Source organism: Octodon degus, unplaced genomic scaffold (assembly GCF_000260255.1).
Source record: "Octodon degus isolate 3935 unplaced genomic scaffold, OctDeg1.0 scaffold00268, whole genome shotgun sequence".
Lineage (NCBI taxonomy): Eukaryota > Metazoa > Chordata > Mammalia > Rodentia > Octodontidae > Octodon > Octodon degus.
The window spans coordinates 450,329-460,239 of record NW_004524844.1 but is presented as its reverse complement, the minus strand read 5'-3'; the positions used below and the strand labels follow the sequence as shown (position 1 = coordinate 460,239).

General features: G+C 54.1%; 1 protein-coding gene across 1 annotated transcript in view; it reads right to left on the bottom strand.

The window, feature by feature from the left end:
- Positions 1-33: 33 nt before the first annotated feature.
- Positions 34-9,911, bottom strand: part of Lrrc4b (leucine rich repeat containing 4B) — an 18,339-nt gene continuing 8,461 nt past the window's right edge. Inside the window, exon 2 of the mRNA XM_023706692.1 lies at positions 34-2,371. Within this exon, the coding sequence (XP_023562460.1) occupies positions 536-2,371 (1,836 nt within the window). The 3' untranslated portion in view covers positions 34-535. The remainder of the gene's footprint in view (positions 2,372-9,911) is intronic.

Here is a 9,911-nt window from a genome sequence, read left to right as displayed (position 1 = left end):
TTTTTTTTTAAAGTAATTACAGAGCAGGTAGTCGTTGACGCAAACCTCCCTTCAGTATCAAAAGAGTCTGTGGGGAAGGGGCGCCGAGCGCGGGGGTCGCCGGCACCCCAGCCGCAGGTCAGGGCGGGAGTAGCGCGCGCTGCGCTGGGGACAGCCGGGGTCAGGGAGCTCCGGCGACAACGCGCGTGTCTGTCTCTTGGGTTTCCAGGGTGGAGGGCTTGGGAGGGAGGGACAGGCGTCAAACTGCAAAAAATGAACCGTAAAAGGAGGGCTGTCGGGTGTGAGGGGAAAGGGCATCCCTCAAAAAAGCTCCTCTTTTCCCTGGAAGGCGGCGGGCGAATGGCCAGGGGGGTCGGTGCAAGGTGCGGGCGCGCGGGAGGTGCGGGGCGCGGCTGCTGCTCCAGGGTCCCGCGTCTCCCCCGGTCCTGGGCGCGCGTGTGGGCGGGCGGGACCCCCGTGGCGCCGCCGGGAGCCCGTTCTGTCCCCGCGGATCCCCTGCCCGCGCCCTGCCCCCGCCCGGGCGCACCCGCAGGGCTCAGATCTGCGTCTCTTGCACGTTCTCCTTGGAGCCGCTCTTGAAGAGCAGAGGTTCGTGGATGGAGTTGAGGCCGGCCGGACCTTTGCCTCCGCAGCCCCCGCCTCCCGCCGCGCCGCCGTAGTGCGCCTTGAAGGCGGCCGCCACATAGTGGTGGTGGTTGAGGTGGTCGCGCTCCAGGGCGGGCAGCGCCAGGTGGCTGTCGCCGCCCACGCCCGCGCCTCCGGCCACGGCGGCGGCGGCGGCCACGGACACGGCCGAGGCGGCGGGCAGCTCGTCCTCCACGTTGATGATCTCCACGGTGCGCGTGGGCCCGTGATGCTTGTGCATCTGGTGCTGCTTGCGCAGCTTGTAGAAGGCCACGAGCATCACCGCGGCCATGAACGTGATGGCCACGAAGCAGCCGATGATGATCTTGGTGGTCTTCATCACGTCGTCCAGGTCCTTGAGGGCGTTCTCCGTCACGTCCGTGATGGGCACCGTGAACGCCTTCTCCGTGGGCCGCGAGGAGCGCGGCGCGGGGGCTGTGGTGGAAGACGAGGCCGGGCCCGCCGCGTCCCCAGGCCGACCCCCGCCCCAGCTGCCGTCAGTCGTGGGCCCCGGGGGCTCCTTCTCCGTCCCGCGCGGCTGCAGCGCCTCCTCGCCCGGCTGCGTCTCCAGCGTCTCCACTGTGACCGTGGTGAAGTAGGTGTAGCCGCCGCTGCCCCCTGTGACGCCGCCCGCGCCGCCCCCCGGGGCTCCGCCGCCCCCAGCAGCCACGGGGTCCACGGCCGAGACGTTGAGCGTGGCGGAGGCCGTGGTGTTGCCGGCTGAGTTCGTCACCATGCACGTGTACTGGCCGGTGTCCTGCACGGTGACGTTGGTGAAGTTGAGCGTGCCGTCGTGCAGCACGGAGATGCGCACACGGTAGGATCCGTGAGTCATGAGCGTGCCGTTGGGTGTCAGCCAGTTCACCGAGGTCATGGAAGTGCCGGTGCGGCACTTGAGCTCAGCCGCCATGCCCTCGGTGACGTTGAGGTCCGTGGGCGGCTCCACGATGACTGGCGCGTAGCAGGTGAAGTGCGACTGGTCGAGCTCTCCAATGTAGCGGCCCTTGAGCCCCGCAGGCGCATGGCAGCGTGCGCAGCAGGTGGTGTTGCTGGGCACCGTCTCCTTGAGCCACCAGCTCAGCCAGAGCACGTCGCAGTTGCAGTGCCAGGGGTTATGGTTGAGGTGCACGCGCTCGAGGCGGTGCAGGGGCGTGAAGAGGTCGTGGGGGAGCGACATCAGGTTGTTGTGGGACAGGTTGAGCTCCTCCAGCGACTTAAGGTCGTCGAAGGCGTTGCGCTCGATGGTGGCCACCTGGGCGTGCATGAGCCACAGCTTTCGCAGGCTGGTGAGGCCCTGGAAGGAGCCTGGGCGGATGAGGTCCAGCCGGTTGCCCGACAGCTCCAGCTCCTCCAGGCGCACGAGGGCTGTCAGGTTGGGGATGTCCTTGAGGTTGCACATGCCCAGGTTGAGGTAGCGCAGGTTGACCAGCCCCTCGAAGGCGGCCTCAGAGATGTACTCCAACCGCTTGAGCTCACCCAGGTCGAGGCGGCGCAGCGAGGGCACGCGGTTGAAGGCGTAGGAGGGGATGCTCTCGATGGGGTTGTTGCGTAGCCAGAGCTCCCGCAGCTTGGACAAGTATTCGAAGGCCTGTGTGGGCACCGTGGTCAGCCGGTTGTCAAACAGCTCTAGCGTGTTCAGGCTGGGCAGCCCGTTGAAGGCGCCCACCTCGATCTTTCGCACCAGGTTCTTGCTCAGCTGCAGAATCTCCAGGTGCCGCAGGTGCTTGAATGTGTCGGTTCGGATCACCTGGGGTGGGGGACATGGGTCAGTAAGGTTGGCAGCAATGGTGGCCAGGGTGTGATTCAGGGATGGCAGGAGCATGGGATGGGACAGCTGCTTTAGAAAACAGTCTGACAGCTACTTACAAAGCTAATACCAGAGCTGCGGGCTTGGAGCGGTAGCCCATGTGTGCCTGGAATCCCCGCACTTGGGAGGCTGAGGCAGGAGGATGTTGAGTTTGAAAACAGCACGACTACATAGTGAGTCCAAGGCCAGCTTGTACTGTATGTAGAGACCTTGTCTCAAAAAAGAGAAACAAAAATCCTACAAAGCTAACAAAAAACTAGAGCTGCCACACACTGGCCATCACACTCCCGGGTGTGTCCTTAAGAGTAACAGGACAGCTGACACGTGGGTGTTCACAGAAGTCCTGTTCTTTACAGCCTAGAGGGAAGCCACCCAAATGTCCACCAATGGGGAACAGACAGCACCTGTGGGGAGGGAGGAGCTGATGGCCCGCCTACCCCGGGCCTCCCCAGAGCTGTGCTAGGAGGAAGCTGACCTGACAGGGGAAGGTCCTGCAGCTCCAGCTCCAGATGTTCCCAGCGGGTGTCTCCACGAGTGTGGGTGGGGTGAGGGCACTGGGCTGTGGGAGGCCAGGATCAGGGAGCTGGTGATCGGAGTGCTGCTTAGTGAGGGGGTGGCTACATGGGTGAATGTAGCTGTCAAAACTCGCCAACTATATGCTTAAAATGGGTCCATTTTACATGTAAATTATGTCTATTTTTTTGAAAAGGACAAAGAATTGTAGTACCAGCCGCCAACATCCATTAACATATATTTGATTCTAGATATTATTCTACATACTTTCGATTTTTTTTTTTTTTTCCAGTACTGGGGATCAAACTTGGAACCTTGCACTTGCCAGGCAGGTGTGTATGCCGCTGAGCTGTATATCCCTGGTCCCTCTACATGCTTTTGAAGTAGTTACTCATTTAATCCTCCTAACTGCCCTGTAAACTCAGTACCATTACAAACCTGCATTCAATACCTGCAGCCCCAAAATATGTCAGCCCTGAAAATCAGATTTTTGTAACACTGACACCAAATTCCACTTGGTTTTGATCAGAGCTTGTGTGAGGGCAAAGCTTTTATTGTTCCCAGTCCTGTGACAATGAAAGTACTTCTCTCTAGAAGTATTTCCACATTTGCTCAGGGTTAGGATGAGACCTGAGGGTGTTACAATACTCACGCTGCCAATGCACAACAGTTAAATCTTAGACAAGGCTTATATGCTGATCAATAGATGAACAGATTAAAAAATCCGGTAGTTGTATACAATGGAGTACTAATCTGCCATAAAGGAGAAGTCTGAGTCATTTATAGGTAAATGGATGCATCTTCAAACCTAATGCAGAGTGAAGTAAATCGGACACAAGGTTATAGGAAGAGCCACTGCTGTGCCGGCCCCGCCACTGGGGCGTGCTGAGAAGCCAATGGAGACTGGGCGTGGTGGCGCACGTGCCTGTAATCCCAGCTCTTGGGAGGCTGTAAAAAGGCGGATCACTGCGGGTCTGATTTGCGTAGTGAGACCCTGAACACCCTGTAGATCCTTCACTAAAAAAAAAAATAGAAGGAAGAAGAAAGAAGAAGGAGGAAGAAAGAGGAGGAGGAGGAGGAGGAGGAGGAGGAGGAAGAGGGAAGAAGCAGAAGCAGAAGCAGAAGCAGAAGAAGAAGAACCCAAAGTGTAAATAATTTAAAAAGCAAAAGAAGGGGCCAGGGAGATAGCTCGGCAGAATAAACACCTGCCTGGCAATTGCAAGGTCTTGAGTTCGATTTCCGGTACCACAATAAAATAATAAAATAAAAAAGCAAAAGAAGGGATAGGGACAATGGGATGGGAAGGGGATCTAGAGGAGGGTGGGAGGAGTGAGGGCAGAGGAATAGTAAATGAAAAGGACTAAAGCCATGTGTGTGTGTGTGTCCACTCCAGATGATGAATGTGTTGTGTATATTGCAAACGTGTACCAATAAAAAGAAGAAGGATGTGCTGCATGTAATTATCTTTCTAATTGGGCCCAGGAGGGCCTGATGAGGGAGTATGAAATAGGCACAGAGATGGAGCGTCTCAAATTTTCACAGAAGGGGACAGATTTGGGACTAGATGCAGGCCTTCTGGTCCCAGAACCCCAGCTCTCAGTCCTTGATCTTGGTTGCCACCTTTAGTGGGGGAGGGGCAGGGGACCACGGAAGGGGCAGAGCTGAGCAGGGCGTGGGAGGCGGAGTTTCCCAAGATCCTCCTCGCTCGCTTGGCCGCTTGGCCACGGAGGTACAAAAGGCCACACAGCCACTGGTCACGTGGTTGAAACCTTGTTAATGACATGTGGATGCTTGTGTGTGGAAATGGAAAACTCCAACTGCGTAAGCACAATTTCACAAAACTAAAAATTAGGGATCTGTTTATATTGTGCCCCCAAAAGAGCATGCCGCAACCCCCCCCCATAAAAACAAAAACACCAAAAAACCCTGGAAGGAAATCCGCCAAGCTGTTCTCCAGCTGTTGGGGATTGCAGGCATCTTTCTCTTTTGTTACTTTTGTAATAAGTAGCAAGAAAACAAACCCCCAGAAATGTTGAATCACAAAACCGCATACCTGAGAGGCAGCCAGCCTAAGAACAGTAACAATTCTTAGCACAGTTGTGACCCCAGAATAGTAGTGGCCACCACTTATGCCAACGCTGCCTCATTAGAAACTCCATGTGAACCACGGGTCCAGCTCTCCATTTTCCTAGTTCCATATTTTTAAAAAACCCAAAGTGGTGAAGCCAATTTTTATTGTTTAAAAAACCTGATGCATAATAAAATTAATTTGAAGAATATATTTATTTAACCTAGTATCTCCACAATATTATTCTTTCACTGTGTAATCAAGATGAAGCTTAGGAACGTTTGCACTCTTTCTCACGCTAGGTTTCCAGGTTTCCGCCTGTTTTACACCAGTGTGCAGCCTCTTCCGCACATGCGCAGTTCCTGTGCCCCGCCGGATGTGCTTCCGGACATGCGCAGTTCATGCTCACACAATGGCGATGTGGGGTTGTGCTAGGTTCTCTGCGCTCCGCTGTGCCTTTCACTGAGGCAACACTGACAGTGGAGTGAGGCCCTCTAAGAAGATGCTGTTCCCTCCCTCTGCCCCTCAGCGCCCGACCTGGCCTCCCTGACCGCTCTCCATGCTTTTGGTACTCTTCTGGCGGGTCCCTCACACAGCAAACCTCTTGCCCTGGGGCCTTTGCACCTGCTGTTCCCTCCTCCGAGACTGACTTTTCTACTTCTTTCTCTGGTCAGCTCCCCTCTTTCCCCCTTCCACATCCAGCTGTGGGGTTACCTGCAGGAGGAGGTCCATTACGCCATCTGCCTGCCTCAGGCCTGGCAAGGACCCTCCCCTCCCCTCCTCTGTGCCAAGCTGTGTACTAGCCTCCGCCCAGGGTCCAGGGCCTAGAAGGCAGGAAGGGGCTAGGCCTGTGCCACAGGGCCGCCACGAGCACCCGCGGCTCAGCTTGCTCACTGTGACCCCAGGGGGCGAATCTGGACAACGGTCCCCTCCCGAATTGTCCCTCTTGCAACACCTCCCCTCCGGTCCCCACGCAGGGCGTGGAACCCAGCTCCTCCATCACGCCCTGCGCCCTTGTTCTGCCCTAACCCGTCCCAGCCTCAGGCGTCCTTCTCCACCAGGACCGAGGCCCATCACCTGGCTTCCCCAAGACTTTTAACCAGGTCCCCTCTCACGAAGGTGTCCTGGTGTTATGGTTTCTATCTGGGTGTCTCCACATAACCTTGTGCACTGAGATGGGACTTTTGCAAGGTGCCTGGATGATGGGGTTGCTGTTGGGAAGGGAGGCCTCGCTAGAGAGTTTGTCTCCTCCCAGGCTTCTCCCTTCTCTCTCTGCCTCCTGGCCTCCATGACTGGAGCCGCTTTCCTCCACCAGGTCCTTCTGTCCTGTTGTTCTGCAATTGAGTCAGCTAATCTCTCTCTCTCTCTCTCTCTCTCTCTCTCTCTCTCTCTCTCTCTCTCTCTCATATTTGGTACAGGGTCTTGCTACGCAGCTCAGATGCCTAGTGATCCTCCTGTTTTCAACCTCCCCAGCGCTGGGATTACAGGCGTGTGCCGCCAAGCTGGGTCTCGGTGGCCCGCTCAGCGCGCCTGGGGGTGGGGCCGGTGCCCTGGGATGGAACCCCAAAGCCTGTGCTTGCCTGAGCAGGTGCTTAGTCCACCGAGCTATCTTGCCGAGCCAAGCCAGCTAAATTCTGATCACTCTCTTTGTTTGTTTTTGAAACTTTTAGGAATAGGGGAAAATACCTATTCCACCAAGCCAGCTAATTGTGGACCAAAAATTGGAGCCAAAATAAATCTCTCTTCCTTTGTGTTGCAAGTGTTGAGGGTAGTGTCCCAGTGAAGAGAAGGTGAGTGACTAAGACGCCTTGTGTCCTCAGGGTGAAAGACAGAGACGCATTTGGGTTCTCAAAGCCTTGAGACGTCAGGTGGGTCTGAGGTCTCAGAGCTTTGCAGGGGAACTGGGGTAGGGAAGCAAAAGAGGCGGTTGCATCCTGGAGAGGAGGGTGGGAGCCCCTCTCGGACACGAGGAGGGTGAGGCAGTCTCCTGCAATCAGGAAACGGCTCTTTATAGGCCTTTCTTTGCTACTGACAGAACTTGTATGGGCTCATTTTATGGGAAAACTACAAGAAAAGAAAAATCAGGGCAGATACTTTTTGTTTGTTTGGTACAGGGGACGCAACCGAGGGCCTTTACAATGAGCTACATCATAGCTCTTTTTAAATTTCATTTTATTTATTATAATTATTTTGTCTTTTTGAGACAGGGTCTCCCTTTGCAGTTGAGGCTGGCCTTGAGCTCACTTTGTAATCCAGGCAAGTCTTGAACTTGCAGCGACCCTCCTGCCTCAGTCTCCTGAGTGCTGGGCTTCCTGGTATGCACCACCACACCTGCTTACTTTGTTTGAGACATAAATAACAAATAACAGGCTGGGCTCAAATGTACAATCCTCCTGCCTCAGCCTCTTGGAGTGTGTAATACATTTACAAGTTAACCTATGTTAAGTATTTGGTATATAAACTTCAAAACTTTTTTCTCTGCATATAATTTTCATTGTCTTTTTTTTTTTTTTTTTCTTTTTCACAAAGTTTTGAAAATATACTCTCTTCAGTCCTGTGTTTCCCATTAGTATTATACTGTGCCCATGTTTCGGTCTCATGAAACACTATTTATTTATTTATTTATTGTATTTTAGGGAAGGGTCTACAGGGTGTTCAGGGTCTCACTGCTAGATCGGACTCGTAGTGATTCGCCTGTTTACAGCCTCCCAAGCTGGGATTACAGGCGCGCGCCACCTCGCCCAGCTAGAACCCCTCTTGAGGGAGGCTTTTTATTGTTCCCCTGGAAATGCTGGTGCGCACAGAACAGGGGCTTAGTTACTGTTTCTATTAGTGACAGCAGCAGGCTCTTCCAGTCAGGAGTGGTCTCTGGGGCAGAATGTACCCAGACTGGTCAATGGAGCGCAGGTCCAGGTGCCACATGAACTCCTGGGCAGCGCCCCTCTCTGGGACCTGGTGATATGTGGGTGTTCCGGGCCCCTGGCCAGCACTGGGCCTCACTCTGCTCTTTCTCCTTCCTGGTCCCATGCTTAGCGCTTCTCTGCCATCTCCCATCCAAAGCTGGGCCACAGCCTCCCATGGGTCTTGCAGTCACCCTCCTGGTCCCCTCCTGCCCCAGAGCCCACACAGGCTCCCCTTCTCCCCAGCCCCTGTCCAGCCTCCAGGCTGTCTCTGGGGTCCCCAGAGCTAACCTGCTCCTCCCTCCTCTGAACCCTCCCAGTGCCTTGGGGAAATTCATCGAGTGCTGCGGGAAAGCCTGCCTTCCTCCTCAGGGCCAGTCTTTGGTTCGTGTCGCCATGTCAGTCTGGCTGATAACCACCATTTCCATCTGCGCTGTCTCTGGGCTTTCCCTTTCCTCTCTGGCCGCTACCCTCTAGACTGGCTGTGAGTTCAGACCCCAGCCTCCTATGGCTCTGTCACCTTCCTGCAGTGTCACTGGCTCTCTGCAGCCTGTTTGCTGCCTTCTCCTCCACACCAGCCATGGTAGAGAGGTGCTCTCGTGCCCTGTGCTGTCACACTTCGTCAAGACTGGACGGTGGTGCAGGCCTAAAAGTCTCAGCGCTCTGGGAGGCTGAGGTAGGAGGGTCACAAGTTTAAGCCCAGTCTGGGTAACTTAGTGATTTAGCAAGACCCTGTCTCTTAAGAAAAACGGAGGCGGGCAAAGGCCTTAGGTTCATTCCTTAGTACTATAAATAAATAACATACCTCTTTTTTGACTAATGTTTGTTATCAATTTTACTTTTGTCATTTGCCCCTGTGGTTTTTCACTTTTAACCTCTTGTAAAGTCCCAGTTTTTTTTAAGTGGAATTTTAACTCATTTACATTTATTGTAAATACTAATATATTTGGAATTATTCCTTCACTGTTATTTTGTGCTTTGTTTTCATCCTTTTTGTAGTCTATTCCTTCTCCTTTCCTGTCATCTTTTGTATGGACTGAATTTCTGAGGATTCCATTTTCCCTCTCCTAACATTTTAGGGGAGGTGCTGCGGAGTGGTGGGGGGCGTCCCAAGGGGGTGGAAGATGTTCTCACCCACGCTGCGCCTGGGCTGGGACCCGGAGTTGGTCCCGCCAGCCAGCGCAGGGTAGCCGGAAGCTCTCCCACACACTCACTGGACCTGGGCTAGGATTCTCTCCTAACATTTTAGGATTTATATACTTCCTCTTGTTTCAGTGGCTAGCTGTAAAATTTAACACATACTGAAAGACCCAAACTAGTGGATTCCTCCCTTCTCTTTCCAAGCAATACAAGACTGATCCCATCTCTGACTCTAAAACAAAAAACTGGTGGTGCACATTTGCAATCCTAGCACTCTGGGAGGCTGAGGCAGGAGGACTGCATATTTGAGCTCAGATCGAGCAATTTAGCGGCCTGGAAGATGCTGTTTCAAGATAAAAACATGCAGAGCGCTCATTGCAAAGAGCCTGGGTTCAATCTCCAGTATTGGGGCAGGGAAAAGCCATCTCACAGGGTTAGCAAGGTAACGGGAGCCCCTGTCTAGAAGCAGCTGTAGCTCAAGGTGAGGCTGGCTAGCCTGTCCTGGGGGCTTGCTGGCCACGCCCCTGGGCCTGCCCTGTGTTGGGTGGTTTGCATCTGATCAAAGGTTCAGAAAGGGAAAGTTACTTTCTCAGTCCTGCGGCTCCAGGTGGCGGACCAAGGCTCAGAGCCAGCTTCTCCTGGGAGGGCCACTGAGGTCTCCCCTACATTTGCCACCCTCGACCTGGGTGGCTGGGCTGTCGAGGTCCCCTGTTCTCCTGTGCTTGGACCTGCACACGCAGCGTGCTTGTCCACTGTTACCATGTGTGCTGTGAACTTGTCTGAAGTTGTACTGGGGTTTCACTCGGGGATTTTGGAGTTGCATCCCTAACCTTTTAAGAAATTATTATTATTATTATTA